Genomic DNA, 24,882 nt, shown 5'->3' with positions numbered 1-24,882 from the left:
AAGTAACATTAAATTGTAGGTTTACAAAAAATGGGCTTGTTCTCATTTTATCTGTATCAACTTAAAGACCAACCCTGGTTTAACTTTCCAACATCTGTAGCTAGCTGGCGTTATCAGTTTTATTAGGAGGCCCTTTGTTTACCGTATATGACATAAAAGCGCCCAGGGCGCTCTCAAAATCAGAAATAGGGGGCTCTTATTAAAATATTATTTTGGTAAAAAACTACAGAGTTGAAAGATCGTAAATTTTGTGGTTTATGCTGACAGCTTGAAATGTTTATATACAACACATATATTTTTCAAGAAATTTAATTTCCCAAAATTAAGGATGCATATAACACATGTATTATACAAGAATAAATAACTCTTGTGTACATTGATCAATCGGAAGGGGTGCTAATTGGGATTGTTCACAAGCCAATATATTAGCAAATATCGCCGTGGGCGCTTATTACGTTGAATACGTTATATGTATCAAGGGAACGGCACTCCTTAATTGACTCAACTGCTGGGCCAGTTCTGGACTTTTGCTAACATCAGGAAGTAAGTTTGATGACTCTGTGAATGTATTACAACTCAAATACAAAAAATATGAATTCTGAATGGCATATTTAAAACCCAATATAAATATACATAACATAGTCACCTATAAAAAACAAATATCCACTTCTCTAATGAAGTTCATGAAAACATGCATCCATAGAGGCTATTGTGTTCCATAATGGCTATTTTGGTAAAAGAATAGGATGCAAGAAGTCTTTAACTGTTGATTATCTCTCTTCAACCCCAGAACCACAAACCATTGCTTGATGAGTCCAGCATTCTAAGAGACAGCGTGATGACAGCTCAATAAATATTACTGATAACAGTCAGTAGAGGGGAATAACCTAACTCGGGTCGGCCTTAAGCCCTATTAATTATTTTTCATTTCCAGTATCAGCAGTCATGACAAGGGCAGATAACTCTCAACTGACAACTCATTGTTCTGTGAGAAATTAAGTATTAATTATCAGAGATACTTTGCAAGGTACATTGTTTTGTTGACAAACCCAATTACCATCTTCAAATCTGCTCAAGATTTTCTCTTAGAGCATTACAAGCTCCTTCCCAGCGTGTGACACCTTTGTTACACTCTCAGTAACATCGCTGCCACCAGTGAGGGCGCGGCCATTACAAGAATCTTGAAATTTGCCCTCTAACCCCAAATGTAGTAACATTTATACATTTGTTTATATCTTTGGGAATGCCATCATAGTTCATTTTGAAAAGGTTTAAGACTGACCATGTTTTCAAGATGAATTTACTTTTTTGTTTGTACAATCAGATTGGTTCGAGATTTCAGACTGACGGAAAATCACTCAACTTCCCTGTTACATGATAGTTGGAACAATATAGAAATTCAAATTGACAAACAAAGAAAATAATTTAGCTGGGGTAAGATCATTCGGTGTCACGGCAGTCATCACTTGTTTGTAAATATAACAGTCAGTTGGTTGTGAGTTCAACTCCAAGCATGGTTGTGGTCACCTATCACAGTGGGGAGTTTTGACTGGTGGCAGCGATAGTATAGAGAGCTCCGTGAACAGACTATCACTGTGGGGAGCTTGAGAGCATTTATGACAAGGGCTGATAACTCTCAACAGTGGCTGCACATAGAAAAGACAAGTATGACTTTTCAGTAGTTTTACTTAAACATCTTCACCCTACTCCCAACTCAAGAAAAAGACTTGCTTTCTTAAACAACAAAACTATATTAGTATGACTAACCAGTAACCTTGACATTTAATTCATATATTAGCGGACTAATCTTGTACATTCAAATTTGAAGAGACCTTGATGCTGCTATCGTCCTGTTGTATTTGAAAATTATACTCTCCAGTAGCATTTACCTCCCTTTTTATATTCTACATCTAACAACTACAAGTGTAATTCAGTGTTACTTATTCAAGCTGAAGGGTTATTGTGCAAACACAAATACACACACATAATTAATGTATATATATGCACACAAGTCAAAAATATAAAATAAAATAAAATTTCACAAACTAATTATTTGAACAGTTTTGTTTGACATTCAGTTTCTCAAGAACAAAAAGACAGTAACATAATAATAATAGTTTTATAAAATTTTGATCAAATGCTTTGAACCTTTGAGTAAACAAATGTTTCTAACAACACAATTTTTGAGCAGTCAAACAATTTCAGTCAGTTCAAAGGAATGTCAGAATGTACCTACGCTTCATCTCCATCCGTATACTCCATTCACATGATTTCTTAAATATTTTTCTTTTGTACAAATTATGTATCCACATCTGCATTATCATAAAACGGATTGGGATGAAGGTAAATCTAAGTCCATCACACATTAAACAACAATTCTGTTAACAGTAATTAATTGGGGGTTCAGTTTTGCTTTCAACATATTACAGTTATCTCATGTAGTTCAATTAATAAAAGTAAAGGGCTTTTTCTTTAAATAGTAGTGCATATCTTGAAAATTTAACAAACTTTAGACAAAAGAATTGTATGATGGATGAAATAAAATGTAATTGTTCACATAATGCCTACAAAGGGCAGCCATTAAAGTTCATCTTTGCGGTCAATCCAGGGTTTGACGGAGTCTAGGTCATCCTGCACCTCCTCCTTGTTGACGGATGGCAGAGCACTGAAAGAAGAAGTCAGGAAGTGTTACAAGCAATGTTTTATGGGGTACATGTTATTACACAGTATTCCAGTTATATGACAGCGGACTGTAAATAATCGTGTCTGGACCAGATAATCCAGCATTTGACATCATGAGCATCGATCCACGCAATTGGGATATGATGGCATGCATCAACCAAGTCAGTGAGTCTGACCACCCGATTCTGTTAGTCGCCTCTTACAACAAGCATAGACACCTTTTACAGCCAGCATGGGTGCTGAAGACCTATTCTAACCTGGATCTTCACGGGTTGGTCATTATCAGAACCTCGAAGTACTAGACACATATTTTCAAACCAATAAGTACAGTACTGCTCGTTTCTAAACTGGTCAATACTGATATGTTACTGCGTTGCCATCATTCAATGACCTTGTGTAGTACTTCAGATTTTGGTGCAAAACTAACGTAAGCATAACCGAGACAAGAGAATTCGTGTGCGTTATTATTAGCCAATGACAAAGCCGGTTTGGGAGGAAATCTGTTTAACATGTTTAAGTTGTTGGTTGGTTGGTTTGTTGTTTAACGCTGCACTCAGCAATATTCCAGCTATAATTGAGTCTGGACCAGACAATCCAGTGATTAATATCATGAGCATCGATCCACGCATTTGTAATCAATGACATGCATCAACCAAGTCAGCGAGCCTGACCACCCGATCCCGTTAGTCGCCTTTTACGACAAGCATAGTCACCTTTTACGGCAAGCATGGGTTGCTGAAGACCTATTCTAACCCGGATCTTCACGGGTAACATGTTTAAGAGGAAGGTAATGCCTGATATGGGAAACAGAAGTTTAAATTTAAGAATTTTTGTAGGGGATAACAAATATGCAAAGTATGGTAACAATTAATCATGAGAGCGTATAGTATTGTTTTCCTGCGTATCTGAAAAGGTTGTTGGTTGCAATCCATCCATATTTGACTACTTTCCATCCGTACAATACACTGATACATCATCTATCCGGCTGGGACGAGTCCGAATTTACTACCCGGGTACCCACCCCTCTATTACCTGACCCTACCCTGGTACCCTCTGTAGGTCTCAAGAGATAGGTACAAAATGTCCGGTTTGGCATTTGGTTCTTACCATAGCACTGGCAAAACACATTTAGATACATGTATTAAAGAATTTGGTCATGCATACACTGAAGTTGACTCAAGTTATATCTTTATTCAAAGATATGAAAAGTCAGAAGGAATTGGTGCACAGTCAGAAAGAAATGCGAACATTTGTGACTTGTAGTGTAACCATAGAGTTCCAGATAAGTTTTGTCATTAAACAATACATCACGTGACTAACCACGGGTCCGGGTAGTCCTGTGGGTACCCGGGTCCTACTCAGTACCCGCCCGACCCGGGTACCCGAGTTACCCGTCCCAGCCCTACTATCCGGAACAGTGAATATGCTTACATAATGTACATACATGTATCATACTGCTTTCCCCATTAGCAGATTCCTGTCATATCCCATTGATATACACAAATGATCCTATCAAAAATGTTTTGTGATATTATGTCATAATCGTCAAATATTAATATACTTCAGTATTGCTTGATTGTTTCTGCCTTCAAAATTAACTGGGGCTGTGGGTAGCCTAGTGGTTAAAGCGTTCGCTCGTCAAGCCAAAGATCCAGTTTCGATTCCCGACATGGGTACAATGGGTGAAACCCATTTCTGGCGTCCCCCGCCGTGATATTGCTAAAAGCGGCGTAAAACCATACTCACTCACTCACTCTAAATTAACTTACACCATTTTCATAGGGATTATTCATTTAACCAATGAGTTACAAAAAGGTACAACTTTATGCATAACAACTTCTGGTTTGATGTGATGTTTCGATGTAGATTGTTACACCGTTATTAATTTTTATGACGTCAGATTTCTTTCACTTTGAAATCCACTGTCACAAACCTTTTATCAATAGAAATCAAAGGTTTCACATCTGACTGCCTATGAAGATCTAATCAAGCAATAGACTATTTTAATTAGGATCCATTCAGCTAGTCATAGCTGTATAATTCCTTTAATTCTTATCCTCAATGTACATCTGGCTTAATTACCTGTGTGCTTCATTACCTGTGTGCTATGTGCTATTCTTACTGTACATTCGGCTTCATCCAATTGTATCATATTCATCTGTATGCTACTTGTTATATATCACCTCTTGTCGTCGATGTTAATCTGCTGCTTATCACAACATGTCATGTATATACCTCTCACCACTTGGTTGTCGTCAATTGATAACGGTGTAAGACTCTACATCGAAATGTCACTATATACAATAAACCAGAAGTTGTTATCAATAAAGCAGAGCTCCAGATAAGCTTTTGGTGCTGTGGGTATTTTACCAATGCATTTTAAAATCACTGGGTATCAGTAATTCTATCTGGGTATTCAAATTTCTGTTACCCACTAGTGAGTTAAAAGTTTAACGTCACATTGGCAATATTTCAGCCATATGGTGACTATCCTCTTAACATGCTTAAGTGATTTCTACACATTCAAAATGATTTCAAAAAAAAAGAGGAAATGTCTAGGGGGGTCTGGGGGCATGCCCCCCCCCCCCCCCCCCCCCCCCGAAATTTTTAATAAAACATTCTCACCAAGAAATGTAATAAGTCAATGGCAAAAGTCAATAAGTAAAATAAACAGATGGCAGATTCAGTAAAATTTCGAAGTTAAAGCAGTACTTTTAAAAAAATGAGCATAGCTTTCGCGCACCTGGCTACCCGCCAGGTCTGGGAGCAATACTGCCATAAACTTCAACCCCCATCCCCCAGACACAAGGACAACTGTCACAAGCGTGCAATGTCTGACCCTTTCCCCATGTTGAAGCATATTGAAAAAACTTACCTTGTACTTAACTTTTGATGAAAACAAAACAAAATTCCATTGCAAACATAAGACATTAATACAACATGAACAACTGTAAAACATCTCATTCACTTACAGGCTAAAAGACAACTTTATGTTAAAAACAAGCCATCAGCTGACTGAGTATTTACAATTTCTGTGTGACGCCACATCCCATGTTATAGTGCAAGTATTCGTGATAGAATACGTCTGATGTCCTAAAACCTACGCTGGTGAAAGCTCTGATCGAAAACAGGACAATCCGCGAAGGTTGTCCGGTTTTCGATCATATGTTTTCCTTTAATTTTTATTCTATTTTTACGAGGAAGATCATTTTTTCCGAGGATTACTGTTTTAAAAAACCCGATTTTCCGCGTTTCCGCGGAGATTTCACATCCTTGAACATTGTCACAGCTTGAGGTGGATAAAGAAGGTCAAGTAAACGTTGAAATAACAGGATAGGGATTTCCTGTTGACCTGCTTAACATACATGGCCTGTTCAATAGTACCACAAGTATAGGATTTGTATCGGCATATCTGGAGCTCAAAATATGTTTTTTAATATCAATATTACACATGGAAAGACACATATTCAGCTTCTCACCATGATACAAGCTGAAACCCCCTACCATGCATTGACCCGTGAAGATTCCGGGGTAGAATAGGTCTTCAGCAACCCATGCTTGCCGTAAGAGGCGACTAATGGGATCGGGTGGTCAGGCTCACTGACTTGGTTGATGTATATCATCGATCCCAATTGTGCGGATCGATGCTCATGATGTCAATCACTGGATTGTCTGGTCCAGACTCGATTATTTACAGACCGCTGTCACATAGCTGGAATATTGCTAATTGCGGCGTTAAACAACAAACAAACAATACCATGCATTTACAACCACCATAACAACTCGCAATGATCATGATGATATACTTACTTCACAATAGCAGCAGACACTGTATCTAGTACACCACCTGACAAGGGAAGATAAACACATGGTAAACAAGATAAATATTCTGAAACCTTCATTGTTTGACGAAACCATGTAAATAACACTAAAATGCATACAGTTCTAACACGTCTAAATAAACCTGTCATTAAATGTCTCAAACATGTATATTTGTTGGAATAGTGAAACCAAATAGAATAAAATATTCTTCTTTTTTTTTACTTTCAACACAAGGGCTGTAGGATACCATATTCCCTTACCTGTCAGCATTGGTCTACTAACTCACAAACCTTTTTCAACCTAAATGTTTATGGCATACCAAAGAGCATGCACTGTCAGCTACATAACAAGTATTTGTCACAGAGTGACGAAATATCCCCCGCCTGTACACCATAGTACCAAATATGAAGACAATCCAGCGATTAGTTCTTGAGATATTGTGGCAACACCGTTTTCCAACTCCAAAAACAGATTTGCCTGCTGTGACCTTGAAAATGGGGTCAAGGTCACCAAATCTGACAGGTGTATGCGGTGTCTGTATATACACTATAGTTCCAAATATGAAGACAATCCAGCGATTAGTTCTTGAGATATCGCGGCAACACCGTTTTCTAACTCCAAAAGCAGATTTGCCTGCTGTGACCTTGACAATGGGGTCAAGGTCACCAAAACCGACAGGTGTATGCGGTGTCTGTATATACACTATAGTTCCAAATATGAAGACAATCCAGTGTACAGTTCTTGAGATATCGCGGCAACACCGTTTTCCAACTCCAAAAGCAGATTTGCCTGCTGTGACCTTTAAGACAGGATCAAGGTCACCAAAACCGACTGGTGTCTGTGGAGTCTGTATATACACCATAGTTCCAAATATGAAGACAATCCAGTGTTTAGTTCTTGAGATATCGCGGCAACAAACAGGTGGGACGTACGGACGGACGTACGGACGGTCGTGAATACTATATCCCCCGCTTCGCGCTTTCGCGCGGCGGGGGATAAAAACATATTTGTAGGTTAAATATCCATTTGTAGCGACTTCGTCTCAAAATATTAAAAAACAATGAGAAAATTGTGACTGGAGTTTGTGTGAATGACATAGATCTAACTAAGTTACTTCAGAGATGACATCTTTGCACTGAACATGAAGTTGAAAGAATTAAAACCAAATAATTTTCATGTTTTTTTATTTCTTGAAAGTTGGGACTGGCAAAAATTATAGGGGACTGGTAATTTTTAGAGTTGCAAGTCCACAGGGACTGGCAGTTTCAAAAGCCAGCTGAAACACTGCATTAAACATTATATCACCATGATCACGTGACTAACCACGGGTCCTGGTAGCCCTTTAGGTACCCGGGTCCTACTCAGTACCCACCCAACCCGAGTACCCGAGTTACCCGTCCGAGGCCTAGTTTGCTCAAATCGATTTCTGTCTGAGAATGATAAAATATGCCTCTGCATCATGCCAGCCTAGCCTCTACATGTCATGACAGTGAGTATACCAATTATGAAAGCTTCAAGCTACGTAAAACAAGTCAGTATACATACCTGGCTTACAGACTGTGTCACACATGGCGGAGCACAGGTAGCAGAACTTACAGTACTGGAAACACAAAAAGGTATCTTGTATCATTTTTTGGTATCAGTAACAGTGAGTGAGTGAGTGAGTATGGTTTTACACCGCTTTTAGCAATATTCCAGCAATATCACGGCGGGGGACACCAGAAATGGGCTTCACACATTGTACCCATGTCGGGAATCGAACCCGGGTCTTCGGCGTGACGAGCGAACGCTTTAACCACTAGGCTACCCGACCGCCCCCGTATCAATAACAGAACGCACAGTACTGGAATCACAAACCCATATCTTGTATCACTTGTATTGGCAACAGAACCTACAGTACTGGAAACACAAACAAGTATCTTGTACCACTTGTATTGGCACATTGTTAAAGTACCTCCATCATGTTCAATACTTGTTGAATGAGTTTAACAATTGTTATTGTGTAATAGATCACTCAAATATTTTTTCCGTTGTATGTATATTGTATTTAGCAGGTGCAACCTGTTCAATGAATTGTTGGACATATATCAAAAAATAATTTCATCATGTTCAAATCAAAAACAATTATATTAGATCTAGTGCATATGGTGTATAGGGCAAGATTAATCATGGCTCACTCACTGAATTATTAAGTGTCACAGGTCAATTGTCCATCATCATGATTATTTGTACAACCAATCACTGGACCAAGCTGGACAATGGGAACACGACTGTGATCACTACTTGCTTCATCTATTTACTCATCATCACAGAATTGGAAACTGGGGATTTTAATGTCTATTTGAACAGAAGAAAAAGAGAAGAAACTCACTTTGCACATTTTACAGTTAGGTTTGGAAGCACTTTTTTCACATGGACAGTCTGCATCACAGAGTTTGCAAAACTGAAAAAAAGACAGAAAAATCACGATCATAAGAAATATGATAAACATTTTACCTCTATCATTATCATTATTATTTACATCGAAATCCACTTTAACATGAGCGTGATTATTCCGATTATTCAATATAGCCTGAAGTGAGCGTGATGACTCTACACATATGCAAAACCACTCTGGCTTCACAATTCTCACACGCATTCATCTTATCCATACATTCAACACAGCATAGTCTTTTGTCGTCTCGTTACAATGATAAGCCTGCATGTAAACCAACATGTGTAGAATACTATTGTATTTGCTTCCAATTTACATTCAACTAAAGCCATGGTGAAAACTTCAGAGCATGAGCATCGTACCTTGCAGTACGTGCAATATCCGCAAACAGATCCTTTCGCATAGTCCAAAGTTTCCTCGTCCACCTCTGCTTCTTTCTTATCTTCCGAAGTCTCAGCTGCCAAAGACAGCCCGATCAGGACAAAAATGCTGATTATGACGACCTGAACAAACTTCATTTTCGGGCTCGAGTTAGTGCTTCGAAGGGGAGACCAAGGGAGATAACACCCGGAAGTTTCAACCCAAAAGGGATTTTAAAACGGAAAACGGATTAATAAATGTCATTTACAGAATATAATAACAACATTCTTAAATTGCCTAAATAGCAATTAATATAAGTAAATGTTGATACAAAACATTTATATTGCTAGAAAGAGACTTCAGTGATTTATTGTGATAACATCATTTTATTAAATGCCGGAATATATTTACTAATCGATCCTACTTTTTTCATGCTTGAAACTACGTGTCGACATCCTGTTGAGTTTCATGTGGTTTCTTCTAAGTTCCATACGGTTTGTTTACATAATTACATGATAATAGACAGTCTCTAGTAATCTAACGATATCCGTTCACTACCTGTAGACTTTGAAGTACGGAATCAATCAAAAATCATCAAATATATTCGGGAATAGTGTTCACCTAAACTGTCAATATGGTTTTAGCAGATTTGGGTAGAAAGATTACATCAGCCTTGAAATCATTAAGCAATGCCACAATCATTAATGAAGAAGTTCTCAATGGAATGCTTAAAGAGATATGTGCAGCCTTACTTGAGGCTGATGTTAATATCAGACTGGTTAAAGGATTGAGAGAAAATGTGCGATCGGTAATTGATTTTGATGAGATGGCCGGTGGACTTAACAAGCGGCGTATGATCCAGTCTGCTGTTTTCAAGGAGCTGGTCAAGCTCATTGACCCCGGTGTGAAAGCCTGGCAGCCAACCAAAGCGAAAAACAATGTAATCATGTTTGTCGGACTTCAGGGTAGTGGAAAAACCACCACATGCACAAAACTTGCATACCACTACCAGAAAAAAGGCTGGAAGACCTGTCTCATATGTGCCGACACTTTCCGAGCTGGAGCCTTTGATCAGCTGAAGCAGAATGCCACCAAAGCTAGGATTCCATTCTATGGCAGCTATACTGAGATTGATCCTGTTGTTATTGCCCAAGAAGGTGTGGATAAGTTCAAGAACGAGAACTTTGAAATCATCATTGTCGATACCAGTGGTCGCCACAAACAGGAAGATTCCTTGTTTGAAGAGATGTTGCAAGTCAACCAGGCTATAGAACCTGACAATGTCATCTTCGTAATGGATGCCAGTATTGGACAAGCTTGTGAAGCACAGGCAAAAGCTTTCAAAGAAAAAGTAGATGTTGCGTCTGTCATCATCACCAAGCTGGATGGCCATGCAAAGGGTGGAGGAGCTTTGAGTGCCGTAGCGGCTACCAAGAGTCCTGTGATTTTCATCGGTACTGGTGAACATATTGATGACTTTGAGCCATTCAAAGTGCAGCCATTTGTGAGCAAACTTTTGGGTATGGGAGATATAGAAGGTTTGATTGACAAGGTTAATGAACTGAAGCTTGATGATAATGAAGAACTGATGAAAAAGCTTCGCCATGGTCAGTTCACACTGAGGGACATGTACGAACAGTTCCAGAACATCATGAAAATGGGTCCATTCAGTCAGCTGATGGGCATGATCCCAGGGTTCAGCGCCGACTTCATGACAAAAGGTAGCGAACAAGAGTCAATGGCCCGTCTCAAGAAGCTCATGACGATCATGGACAGCATGAACGACAGTGAACTGGACAGTTTGGAAGGAGAGAAACTATTCTCTCGCCAACCCTCTCGAGCTCAGCGCGTTGCTCGAGGTGCTGGGGTGTCTGTGAGGGAAGTTAATGAGCTGCTAACCCAATACAAGAAGTTCGCTCAGATGGTGAAGAAGATGGGCGGTATCAAGGGACTGTTCAAGGGGAAGGGTGGAGACATTGGGAAGAACGTCAACCCAGCTCAGATGGCTAAGTTGAACCAGCAGATGGCGAAGATGATGGATCCGAGGGTTCTGCAACAGATGGGCGGCATGCAGGGTTTACAGAGCATGATGCGGCAGTTCCAGCAGGGTGCAGCAGGCAAGATGGGCAACATGTTCAACATGGATAGATAAGATACTGGACTTATGTGCTCCGATGATGTGTAGATACCGAGCAGTGTGCTCCGATGATGTGTAGATACCGAGCAGTGTGCTCTGATGATGTGTGAATGCTGATGATGTGAGGAAGCTGAACAATGTGTGGTGATGTGAGGAAGTTGTGTTCTCTGATGATGTGAGGAAGCCATGTGCTCTGATGATGTTTGGAAGCCGTGTGCTCTATTGATGTGTGGAAATCAAGCGGTGTGCTCTGATAAATGTCTGGATGCCAGTGTTGTAACATATAAGGACTGGAATCGTGATGAATGAGTCAAGTCCACATCTTGATGCTATCTGATGGTGATGAGAGTGATAGCCTTGGCAATGATATCAACATTTATCATGTCAATGATATTTACTGATATTAAGTGTTATGATCTGTGGAAGTTTGTTTGTCTTGTAGGTTACAGTACTACACAAAGTTGATTTTGATGAAGTCAAATACAGCAAAAAAATCAGATGTAAGAATTGTAAGTCCTGTCTGAACAATTACAATTCTATTCATGTGAATAGCCAAATCTGGTTAAAATGAAGTGATTTGAAGGTCATTGCGATTTGTTAATTCAATATTTATCATGTTGATTGACTGTAATTGATTTTGTGAATAATCAGAATTTGTTGATTAGTTGTTCTGTTCCAAGTTTGGTTTTGGTATTTCATATTTCTGTTTTACTCTCAATATTTAAAGCCCGTTTTGGTGGTCCATTGGCATGATTGAGTAACATAATGTCATACAAGTCTGGGTTCAGGCCCATTCTTGTCCCTCTTTGGTCTAGTGGATTGAGCATCTGCCGGAGAGCGGAAGGTTGGTGGTTCAGTACTCTGGCCACATCATACCAAAAGACTGTTAATAATGGTACTTGTTGTTACCCTGCCTGGGAATAAAACAAGGACTAGTTCACTCTGAGTCAGTATAGTGTGTCTGAGTATGGTGTGCATATTATACTGTGGCATGGTATATATGTGGTTAACCACTATAAGACCAGCATTAGTCCGGACTAGTTCAAGCAGCCACACACACACTCATAAACGTTGATATATAAGTGCCATAACCTTGAACACGATGTTAAACCGAATCTCACCTCCTCCTCTATGTCATTGTGGCTGAAACATAGCTGTAAGAGCCGAGCAGGTGTACGGTATTCGCTCGCTGATTCTTCAAACTTCAGTACCATTTTGAAATAGTGATCCAGAAACGTTTGTTACACCTCATTATTTCAATCACTGGATTATCTGGTCCAGACTCAACTATTTCCAGTGTTCACAGGTCACTGTGATATAGCTGGAACATGCAGAGTGTGGCAATAAACAATACCCAAAAGCAAACAGAACATGAGTTTTTATTATAGATTTTATTTGTATTTATTTATGCAATGTATAGTGGTAAGATTGTAGTTATGTTTGTCAACATATTTAAGAACAGGACTGTAACCATGGTAACTATGGAAGTGACGAGCAAGTGTATTCAATGAATAAGTCATGGCATATGTATTGCTGTATACAATTTGTAAAAGCATTGTATTTTATTTTTTGTACGTTGTAATATTACATGAAATATCAGAGCATCTTTGCATATAGGATTCGGTTAATTTGGCATGATGGTTAACATAAACTACTCAAAAAAAGTTAAGGACCACCCGATTCAGTGAGTCAATAAACATGTTAACAACTCCTAAAGGTTAAGTGATGAATATATTATAGAGGCAACATTTACCCTGTAGCTTCTCAAATCTTGATAAAATTGCGGAGTCTCTCAAATGCTGGATTCTGGTTATTCTGAGGTATGGATGACTTAAAATAGGTTGACTGGTGGTTGACAGGTAACACTTGCTGTTTGTAAAACCCCTGCCACCAGCAAACCCCCCCCCCCCCCCCCCCCCCCCACTAATAGAAGAAGAATAACTTTGATCTTTCATGCTTATTGGTAATGTTTAAGGTGACACCAGTACATAGGACATGTAGGGTCCTTAGAACCACGATATTTTTGTTTACATTTGTCTGTACATATGCTTGTAAATAGCTGTTGTGCGTTTGCTTGTAAAAGATGGGTATGGTACAGGTATTATGAACGACAAAGATCAGTTTGTAATGTCTTGCAGACCAGACACAGTACAGTGCCCCATTCTACTTAGTTAGTTTAGTGCTTGGATTATTGTAAGTCTTTGTTAGAGTATGGTAGTTTCAATCATCTTAGCGCTGAGATCGCTTTGTGTAGCAGGGTCCTTGGTCCACTTGCACAAAGCGATCTTAGCGCTAAGACTATTGTAAGCCTATGCTAAAGTATGGGAGTTACGATCATCTTAGCGCTAAGATCGCTTTGTGTAACAGGGTCCTGGACTATCGCCAAATATACTCACTACCCAAAAAACGCGAATGCCATACATGTTGGTTAATATATACAGAAACACTCATATTCAAGAGATAATAGATTGGTTCGATGCTCAAACAAACATATTGGTATATTGTGTGAACCGACACTTTTGAACGCAGCACGTGACGTCATAGATCTATGACTCGAGATGCACAATTTCTCTCGTGCAGGATTAGCATGTAAAGTTTGGAAAGCATGTGAAGCATATCATGATAAGAGCAAAGACACTCTGTGGTGACACTTGACTGATTGTTACTTTTGTCATTAAGTGGTACACGTTGGAAACATCTATTCTTAACTTACATAATTCTCCATGTTTCTATGGTTTGCGTTTCTTTTGGCAGTGAGTATATGTTTCTCACCAGCACTGGAAAGACTCAGTGGTTGACATTGACAACCACTAGTTTATGTGAAGATGAATTCCTTGCCTCATCTCCATCAATACTGAGTGTTAAGATGCAGTGAACTGTAGTGTAATTCCCATGTTGATGATGTGGACAAAATGGCATGTGTGCATATTAATGACATTAAAAGTAAATCGTTGTTTAATTTCAAAGAGGTGTTGAGTATGTATTCAATGGCATAATTCAGTGTCATGTTGTGTCTGTCCATTACCTTCTAGCTAGAACAAGCATGGAACATATGCTTTGTTTGTTTGTTGTTTAATGCCGCATTCAGCAATATTTCAGCTATAGTTCGGCGGTCTGTAAATAATCGAGTCTGGACCAGAGAATCCAGTGATTGACGTCATGAGCTTTGATCCATGCAAATGAGATTTGATGACATGCATCAACCAATTCAGCGAGCCTGACCACACTATCCCGCTAGTCGCCTTTTACTTCATGCATGTGTTGCTGAAGACCTATTAATGATGACAGACCGGTTGTGACAAATTCAAGTAAAACCTTGTGAAATTAAACGTTATTGTGATTGATTTATGGTTTCAATCATCCTCAGAACAAGGTACCTCTGTACAATGGAATCTCTCAAAACAGGACATGACTAGTCCAGTTCTCTGTCAATACCAGACCAAATTTGTGGTCATGATCTTACAATGATAAATTATCAAGTAAACTTAGTCTATTAAATTTGGACTGTTTGTTTGGTTGGTTGTTTTTTAACGCCACACTTAGCAATATTCCAGCTTTCTCACGGCGATCTGTAAATAATTGAGTCTGGACCAGACAATCCAGTGATTGACATCATGAGCATCGATCTATGCAATTGGGATACGATGACATGCATCAACCAAGTCAGCGAGCCTGGCCACCCGATCCCGTTAGTCGCCTCTTATGACAAGCATAATCGCCTTTTACAGCAAGCATGGGTTGCTGAAGACCTATTCTTAAATTTGGACCGAGTGAAAAGGAATAGATTAAGAGCAAAGGCACTTCACGCTTAAGGATATTTTACATATATTTTGTCAACATTGTAGATAAATGAAGGAAACATGGGAAACTAAATTTTGCATAATTTTGAACAAAAATCATTTTTGACTTTGCATGTACATCCTGGAACAAGGGTTGCAAAAACAGACCACTGTCAAAAGGCGCTATATTTTGCAACACAAGTCCAATGAATTCTGAAACTCTTTGAAATCAAACATGCAAGTAAAGGATCCTCAAAGTAGATTGACAGTAGATGCAAATTTTGAATACTGACGCAACTTTTGAAACGTCAGCTTATTCCAAACATTAGTGGGTTAATACTTGCATGTCATCATGTTTTCTTGCTGTTCAAAAGTTTTGTAAGAGTCACATATAAACTGACACTGTACCAGAGATACCTTGATAAAAGCATGTGATAACCCTTATCCCTGAACGTGTATTAAAGTTGTCAGATCATCAGGCTTTCTTGTTTGTCATCAGTCACACTAATGCAGAGGCCATCACTTGCTACGATGTCGCTTTCACATGAGAGCAAGATCTTTCAGGTGTGAACTTCATTAAACTGGACTGCAGGTGACCCAGTGGTTTCAAGGCATGGAACCCTCTCTGCAGAGTTGATGTGGAATATATCCTGAAGCTGTGTCAGCTGCCAGGAACTGAGTTCCTCATTAACCTGGAATGCAGGTGACCCTGTGGTTTCAAGGCATGGAACCCTCTCTGCAGAGTTGATGTGGAATATATCCTGAAGCTGTGTCAGCTGCCAGGAACTGAGATCCTCATTAACCTGGAATGCAGGTGACCCAGTGGTTTCAAGGCATGGAACCCTCTCTGCAGAGTTGATGTGGAATATATCCTGAAGCTGTGTCAGCTGCCAGGAACTGAGATCCTCATTAACCTGGAATGCAGGTGGCCAGTGGTTTCAAGGCATGGAACCCTCTCTGCAGAGTTGATGTGGAATATATCCTGAAGCTGTGTCAGCTGCCAGGAACTGAGTTCCTCATTAAACTGGACTGCAGGTGACCCTGTGGTTTCAAGGCATGGAACCCTCTCTGCAGAGTTGATGTGGAATATATCCTGAAGCTGTGTCAGCTGCCAGGAACTGAGTTCCTCATTAAACTGGACTGCAGGTGACGCTGTGGTTTCAAGGCAGGTGTGGGTGGAATATATCCTGTAGCCATGTTCGCTGATTTCAAAGTATCTTACTGGTGTCGTATCATTTCTCAGAAGCAGTTATAGAAGTCCAATGTTAGATTGAAAAAACAAACCATTGACACCCTCACACTAGAAATATCAACGATATGAAATTTATGATTCAAGTAGCCATACCCTTTTGCATCCCAATAGAAGTTATGGCATGATCATAAGGGGTATACGGATTTTTCTGCATCCTGCGTTAGGTTTTATGCCACAAATCAGATGTGAGTGGTATAAAACTTAACGAGGGACGCATAAAACCCCATGTACCCCGAGTGATCCTGCCACAACGAATGTATCTTACCGACATGTTTTAATATGACATTGTAAAGGAATTAAAACAAATTCAATATTGATAGAAAACAGCTTTTTGATTGAGCTGTGGTAAACTAGTGTGTGTCACATGACAACACCGACTCGTAAAAAGTGTGCAGCTTTTTGATTCGAAGAGGGGTATAAGGGATTTATTCTCCACAGAGAAATATATTTTATCAAGATCACGTGAACCAATCAGATCTCATCGCTCAGACATGGAGGTATGATAATGTATATTATATTACTCAACATTTGCAAAGGACCACACCTTTGACTAAAGATGACTATTCTGGCCTTAACAAATGTTGAGAAGTATATTTGTGCTTTTTAAATTTGTAAGCACATGTGACAATATTTTGCAGCTGTAAGATTCTATGTAACAAGCTGTGTCCACAATCCAGTATGAAGATTCCAATCAATCAAAAGAGAACAAACAAAGTTTTTATTTCCAAATTTTTATTCCACTAGAATACATTAGCCCAGTGGATGCTGATCTGTGAGCAACATTACTACTGAGAAACTAGGAACAAACAGCTGATGAGGGGAGAGGGGGGAGCGAGAGGGTGGTACAGAAGGGGGGAGGGAACAGCTAGCTCATGTACATGCAGCACAATATGCATGTTGCAAGACAAGAAATAATAGCAATAGAAAAAACTGTAACACCATGACTTAAACCATTATAATCTATGGAATATGTCAATAATGATGTATAATTTCCCAGCAATAAAGTTGTTCGTAAAATGACATTACCAATACAGTTAACATCTAGACGTCGATAAAGGAAACAGTTAAAATAGGGGTTACCTGACCGAAATACTAAGCAATGTTGGAAGTATGTACTGCTAAAAAGAGGAAATCCATAAAATGTCAACATATCTATAGAAGAATATCAAGTCAAATTCATGTAGATTAGTAGTTCACACGTATAATATTTGATTTGTGGACTTTCTTAGAATATATACCAACTACCATCACGACCATGATTAAATTTTTTCTCTCATGAATATTCACTGTTCAACCACTCATTCACTTGCAGAACACGTACAGCCCCGATCATCGATTTTCCCCAGTCAAAACAACAAAAACACCAATTACACATACCATCATATTTAATTCATTCACAATTTCTATTTGCATCCAGCACAAGTGGTGTAGTGTCATTGTCCTCAACAGGTACTTCTCTTAAAGAGTATGGCCATTATTCCACAATGATCTTAGAAGTCTACTCTAAGATCACTCTGTTAACAGGCTCAAAGCTGCATATGAAATGGAGATCTGATGATTTTGCCAATAAGCAATACATCATTAAATCATTAAAAGTGACAAATTTATCAATGTATTACAAAATAACCTCAGTAGTTCAGACAGCTCAACAGTCTGTTCAAGTACCAATGTGTAGAAAATCGTATCCATCGTCTTACACTGAGCTCGCAGGTAAAACAAGATGGTTAAGTGGTGCCCATTTTCACCTGTCAGCCCCGAGAGCGTCTTCAAGGACGCCATGTGACCAATGGCAGGAGTTCTTACATCTTTAGACCATGTAGTTTGAATTTTGACATGACCATATTAGCATCTTCATAATTTGATTATCGGGTGTTGTGATTCATCTACTTCTCCACAGCATCATTCAAACACTTCAAGAACGCCAAGAAAAAGTTGTTACACCATGAAGTTGTGTTCGAAAACATACAAAAAATAAAAGAAATACTGGCACTACATGTCACTGTCTATGCAAATCAGGGCATCGTTTTCATCTCCACTCAAACCCTCACTGCCAGCACTCGCCACTGTGTGCATCTAGGGACATCTCGCCACTGTGTGCATCTAGGGACATCTCGCCACTGTGTGCATCTTGGGACATCTTGCCACTGTGTGCATCTTGGGACATCTTGCCACTGAGTACATCTTGGGACAACTTGCCACTGAGTGCATCTTGGGACATCTTGCCACTGAGTGCATCTTGGGACAACTTGCCACTGAGTACATCTTGGGACAACTTGCCACTGAGTACATCTTGGGACATCTTGCCACTGTGTGCATCTTGGGACATCTTGCCACTGTGTGCATCTTGGGACATCTTGCCACTGTGTGCATCTTGGGACAACTTGCCACTGAGTACATCTTGGGACAACTTGCCACTGAGTACATCTTGGGACAAATTGCCACTGAGTACATCTTGGGACAACTTGCCACTGAGTACATCTTGGGACAAATTGCCACTGAGTACATCTTGGGACAACTTGCCACTGTGTGCATCTTGGGACAAATTGCCACTGAGTACATCTTGGGACAACTTGCCACTGTGTACATCTTGGGACAACTTGCCACTGTGTACATCTTGGGACAACTTGCCACTGAGTACATCTTGGGACATCTTGCCACTGTGCACATCTGGGGACAACTTGCCACTGTGTGCATCTTGGGACATCTCGTCACTGTGTGCATCTTGGGACAGCTTGCCACTGAGTACATCTTGGGACATCTTGCCACTGTGCACATCTTGGGACAACTTGCCACTGTGTGCATCTTGGGACATCTTGCCACTGTGTGCATCTTGGGACAACTTGCCACTGTGTACATCTTGGGACATCTTGCCACTGTGTGCATCTTGGGACATCTTGCCACTGTGTGCATCTTGGGACATCTTGCCACTGTGTACATCTTGTGACAACCTGCCACTGTACACATCTTGGTACATCTTGCCACTGTGCACATCTTGGGGCAAATTGCCACTGTATACATTCATCTTTAGACAACCTGCCACTGAGCACATCTTGGGACAACCTGCCACTGTGCACATCTTGGGACAACCTGCCACTGTGCACATCTTGGTGCAACTTGCCTATGACCATATCTCAAGTGAACAGCTTGAGGTTTGGAGCGAGACTCCAAAGGGTCATTCTGTAAATTTATCATAACTTATCGTTACTTTTTTTTTTCTCACAGCACCTTAAGAAATTTTGATTTATGACCAGAAAACAAATTCCACTACTTTTACGTACAGTCACAAGACAGACAACAAAATGTGTGACATGCTCACTGCAAGTGAAACATGAAGAATGAACTGACATGAGTACCAGACAAGCACAAACAGAACAGTGTGCAATCACATACACCAACATCTTAGAAACAGACCCTTAAAATCACTAACGCAGCACTACTTAAACAAAGACCCCAAAGGAAAAGTTGGTTTGGGAAACTTATACAGACCAACTACTGTAGTTCATCTCTGATATTTCTTCAAAATAAATCAACAGGACAGTGGAGGAACAGAAGAGGAAGGCTGGCACAAATTCATATACATCCACCACAGGACAAGCCTACAGTAAGCCTAGGCATGCAGTACTGCTGCAGTCACATTAGCAGCTCAACACAGAATTAATTCAAATGTACAAAGTTTCCGCAAGCTAGTCTGGGCCGGCGAGTAGGACACTTATATTCTATTATAAAACAATAAAAATATATCAATCAAAAATACTCATTTCATTTGCATGTACCTTTTTCAAACAACCGTCATTTTGAAGCAGCTGACATCAGAAGAAAGTTCAGTTTTCCTAAATTCGTAATTTTCAGCATGATTTTCACCCACAGCATATCATGAGAACCATCAAGAACCTTTTGGAATGTCTACCTAGTAGTATCTCTACCCGGGAATGTCATTCCAAACTAACCCCCAAAACAAAAAGCTTTCACTTTGACTTATGGTTTTGAGACATTATTTTAGGGAAGCAGCCAAGTCAATGCTTTATTCACCATAAATCGCGCATGGTATAGACTTAAGCACGGGAAACATCCGATATCGTAACATATTACACCTGTTGACATAATTAAGTTTCATATTATTACAAACGACTTGTGAACTGGTTCTCATCTCACCGGGGTCATGCTGACCTGGTTGACATTCAAAATACAGATAGGACTACACTGATGCAATATACATGTACATTATATATAGTGAAAATCTAGACAGTTAAAACATCGAATTCACAGGGTAACATGGTACATACACACTATTACTGAGTCAAATTGTACAGTGAGACGAAACATTTGATATCTGCTTCACTATACACTATATTGATGCATTTACACTAAAGCTTGAACACAAACAGTTTCATGTGGAAATATACATGACCATTTGAAGTTTTTTTAAGACATTCAGGAATGGATTTTTTTTCTCATACACAAGAAATGATAAATCTCCAGATAATATTTTTAAGAGCTTCGAAACAAGATCTACGATATAACTTTTACATCCAACGAAGTCATTCTGTTATGACAAGTCTACCTGCATTTCCGAGTTCATGATAAATACATCTCTAACACAGACATAAGTTGTAGCTTTTAAGGCGATTTTAATTAATCTGTATCTCCTTTGAGAGTATTTTACGAATTGATTGAAACATGTTTTCAACACATATATTTTTCCTTGGATCTTCAGTGACTAACATGAAAAAAAACACACAAATGGGCATGATGTTTGCAAATATTGTCTTCAGAAAACTAGTTCCGATATCGACTAGTTCTGTGTGCAGTAATGACAATCAATGTATGTACACAAAAACATCATGGACTATGAGAATAGAGTCCGCACAGATGAAATCCGCTGATACGTCATTTAGTGTGCAACCAGCACAGTGAATATTGGTGGATGCAGGGAAGATGAGTAAAGCCTCTATCAACAGCGTCATGTGGTCGGCGATGTTGCGATGATGAGGATGAAGTAATGCTGCCATTACGTCCACACAAGGAGGATGTTATGACTTAAGGACGTCCATTTCAGTTGCTGAACATGATCATATAACGCAGACAGACCTGGGATGCGTCATGGACGATGTATTCATTGTATGGCATATACGGTCGAGGCTCAGACTCCACATTGGTGGCTCTGCCCAAGGGCATGTTGGTACCTGTGGAGAAGAACATTCAATTAGAATGGGCATGCTACAGGTTACAATCAATACCAAACGTGGCAATACAATCTTCACTTTGTGGTCAGATTCAAACGTCGAGATTTTGTGTACTTAAACGAAACATGAAAGATTTCTTAGTTCTGTGAATAAGGGAATGTTGTATTAAGCTGTACTAATTTTCCAGACTTCGGAAGGTGGTCTGTAAATAACAGAAGCTCAACCAGGAAAACCAGTGGTTGATACCATGAGCAGCAATCCTCATTCTAGCTCTCTTAAGACAATCATGGGTTGCTGGGGCCCTATTCTGGCCCACAATTGGCTCTTCGCACCCACGTTTGTCGTAAGAGGCGACGACTTACGGTATTGGGTGGACAGACTTGCTGACTTAGTTCATGCATGTCATCGTATCCCAATTGCGTACAGTGATGCTCATGATGTCAATCACTACTTTCTAGTGTCCAACAGCATAAAATTTATATTTTTGTGCTATTTTTAATTTGTAGAATGAAACATTTTGCATAAGGTTAATCTCTTTCAAAGATATATATAACGCCTTGTATGACAGCATTTCAGTCTACATACCAAAAGGCATGGCAACGTCATAATCTGGTGCAGGTTCTCGCTGACCACGAATCTTGATGGAGTTGACAGCTGTGTCAAGATGATCATCATCATCTTGATCTACATCCACCTTCGACGTGCCAAGGGCAACCTAAAGAGAAAAACCATTAACGGTTAGTCAATGAGGCATTAACGATAAGTCAATGAAGCATTAACGATAAGTCAATGAAGCATTCAATGAAGCATTAACGATAAGTCAATGAAGCATTAATGGTAAGCCAATGAAGTATTAATGGTAAGCCAATGAAGCATTAACGACACAAGGCTGGTCAGCAACAGTAAACACCTTACTGCTTCATATTCGTGAATTACCAATCTCCTTAATCAGATCTTTTACTCAGATACCACATCTGTCTGCGTCAAGATCCACATAAGGTGAATCCTTAGCAAACTTAGACCACCCAATGAAAGAAAGATGTGTGGGTTCTTAAGTCAGTTAGATCACAGCTTCATTTCCTTACCACAAATTCAGGAAATTTCAATGTCTGTCATAGAAAACCGACACAAAACACAAATATACCCTTCACAGTAAATTTTTGTGTAGATGCCATGGCGCTAATGTTTGTTTGTTGTTTAATGCTGCACTCAGCAATATTCCAGCTTCATGACAGCGATCTGTAAATAATCGAGTCTGGACCAGACAATCCAGTGATTGATATCATGAGCACCAATCCATACAATTGGGATATGATGACATGTATCAACCAAGTCAGCGAGCCTGACCACCTGATCCTGTTAGTCGCCTCTTACGACAAGCTTAGTTGCCTCTTACGACAAGTTTAGTTGCCTCTTACAACCAGCATGGGTTGCTGAAGATCTATTCTAACCCGGGTCCATGATGCTAATACAAATAGCAGGATGTACAAAACATCCATAACAATATAACAGTGAAGCATTGTATTACCCTTTCAGATTTCCTTCATATACGTTAAAAGATACAGAAGTCAGATACGCTTGTCAGAATTCGCTCACTCGTACCAAGAATTTAGATGCCTCAACACTGATTGGCTGATTAGAAAATCCCCTAATGCGACCTTCTAGGGACGTTCTCTCAGATCTTAATGCAGAGATGTACCCCCTACTAGAAAGATGCAAAAGTCTCACCTGACAAAGCAGCATCAGATTGACATCTGATTCAGGGTTGTAATTGTAGCTGTAGCCGTGACTCTTGGCAAATGCATCAGCAAAATAAATTCCCTGAAAATCGAAGTATAAAATGAAGACAAAACCTCTAAGCCAACAGATGTCCTATTCAACTCCAACACAAGCGTTTGCCACTAATGTGGCTATATCCCCCGCCCCTGTTGCAGAATTTATGACATAATTAAATCTAAACAAACCCTAACCTTTTTAAACCGAGGTGGAACTTGTCCTGGAAATTGTAAAAAAAATAAGTGTTTGGAACCTAAGTCCATCTTGTTGCCATGGAAACGTAAAAAATAAAAATTTCTAACATTTCTAAATAGCAAAAGGCACCAGTTCAGCATGTACTTGACAGACCTGCAAAGTTTCATGAAAAAATATTGAACAGTTTCTGAGTTATGCTCCGGAAACGAAACGTGACAGATTCTATATCCCCCGCCAACTTTGTTGGGTGGGGGATGATAAACAGGTGAAGCTGCCACAGTCAACACAATACTCCAACATAAGGTTCAGTTATTATATCATTGAACACCTCAGGGATATTCATCACATGGTTATATGCGCTTTTGAGCAAAGGAGTGAGCGAGTATGGTTTTACGCCGCTTTTAGTAATATTCCAGCAACATCACGGCAAAGGACACCAGAAATGGGTCTCACACATTGTACCCATGTGGGGAATCGAACTCGGGCCATAGGTGTGATGAGTGAATGCTTTAAGGACAAGGCTACACTGCTGTCCCCTTTTAGCAAAGAAAGCTCCAAGCTATTGAGAGCGTTTCTCACCTCTCCGAACAGATGCCCTGTGTGAGGGGCCTCGGGCGGGGCTATAAGTAGACCCCTGTTGAGGATGCTGATGAAGTTGCTCATGCTGCTGCCGTGCCACAGAAGGCTGTGGTTGCTCATGTTGAGGGCACGGAGCTGTTCCTCCTCGCCCGGCCGAGACAATTTGTAGATACTGTGTACCTTACTGCTTTGATCTGAAAGACACAAGTTACATCATCATCATCATCATCTAGGAGGCAATCAAAGTGTATAAAAATGGGCAAATGTATATTCGGGTACGTGAGGATGTTGAGTGACTGCTAATATGAGGGGACACGTGAAGATTCGAGTTAGAATAGGTCTTCAGCAACCCATGCTTGCAGTTTAAGAAGACTATGTTTGTCGTAATAGGTTACTAAGGGGATCGGTGGGTCAAACTAGTTGACTTACTTGATGCATGTCAACATATACCAATTGCTTAGATGGTGAGGTGAGGAGAAATGGGGTTTAACCTTGCGTCCAAGATTATTGCACTTATATAGCGACGTGCATGCAAGTGTGTGCGTGGCTGCTTGAACTAGTCTGGACGAATGCCTATTTTATAGTGCTAGCCCACTGAGATATCATGCCAAAGTTTAATATGAATACCCCACTCTGACACAATATACTGACTCATCATTTTAAGATTACGTGAAGATTACAGA

General features: G+C 39.8%; 3 protein-coding genes across 4 annotated transcripts in view; 1 reads left to right on the top strand and 2 right to left on the bottom strand.

Moving 5' to 3' along the window:
* Positions 1-340: 340 nt before the first annotated feature.
* LOC124152444 (sarcoplasmic reticulum histidine-rich calcium-binding protein-like) lies at positions 341-9,513 on the bottom strand. Its single transcript, XM_046525381.2, has 5 exons — positions 9,301-9,513; positions 8,876-8,947; positions 8,050-8,104; positions 6,493-6,529; positions 341-2,665 (listed from the first exon to the last, which is right to left on the bottom strand). The coding sequence occupies exons 1-5, from the start codon at positions 9,454-9,456 to the stop codon at positions 2,581-2,583; spliced, it is 405 nt and encodes a 134-aa protein (XP_046381337.1). The 5' UTR covers positions 9,457-9,513; the 3' UTR covers positions 341-2,580.
* Positions 9,514-9,728: 215 nt separating this feature from the next.
* On the top strand, positions 9,729-14,401 carry LOC124152443 (signal recognition particle 54 kDa protein). The gene has a single exon (XM_046525380.2). It carries the CDS (start codon positions 9,933-9,935, stop codon positions 11,448-11,450), a length of 1,518 nt encoding a protein of 505 aa, XP_046381336.1. The 5' UTR covers positions 9,729-9,932; the 3' UTR covers positions 11,451-14,401.
* A 5,805-nt stretch (positions 14,402-20,206) lies between these two features.
* Positions 20,207-24,882, bottom strand: part of LOC124152442 (poly [ADP-ribose] polymerase tankyrase-like) — a 60,630-nt gene continuing 55,954 nt past the window's right edge. For both annotated transcript variants that reach the window (XM_048388600.1, XM_048388601.1), the window contains 4 exons: positions 24,200-24,393; positions 23,378-23,470; positions 22,235-22,364; positions 20,207-21,649 (listed from right to left, as the gene is read on the bottom strand). In XM_048388600.1, coding sequence (XP_048244557.1) covers positions 21,519-21,649; positions 22,235-22,364; positions 23,378-23,470; positions 24,200-24,393 — 548 coding nt within the window. In that variant the 3' untranslated portion in view covers positions 20,207-21,518. The remainder of the gene's footprint in view (positions 21,650-22,234; positions 22,365-23,377; positions 23,471-24,199; positions 24,394-24,882) is intronic.

The sequence above is a fragment of the Haliotis rufescens genome, unplaced genomic scaffold (genome assembly GCF_023055435.1).
Source record: "Haliotis rufescens isolate VD_foot unplaced genomic scaffold, xgHalRufe1.0.p SCAF_74, whole genome shotgun sequence".
Taxonomy (NCBI): domain Eukaryota; kingdom Metazoa; phylum Mollusca; class Gastropoda; order Lepetellida; family Haliotidae; genus Haliotis; species Haliotis rufescens.
Note: the sequence above shows the minus strand (reverse complement) of the source record. Positions and strands in the feature narration are given on the sequence as shown.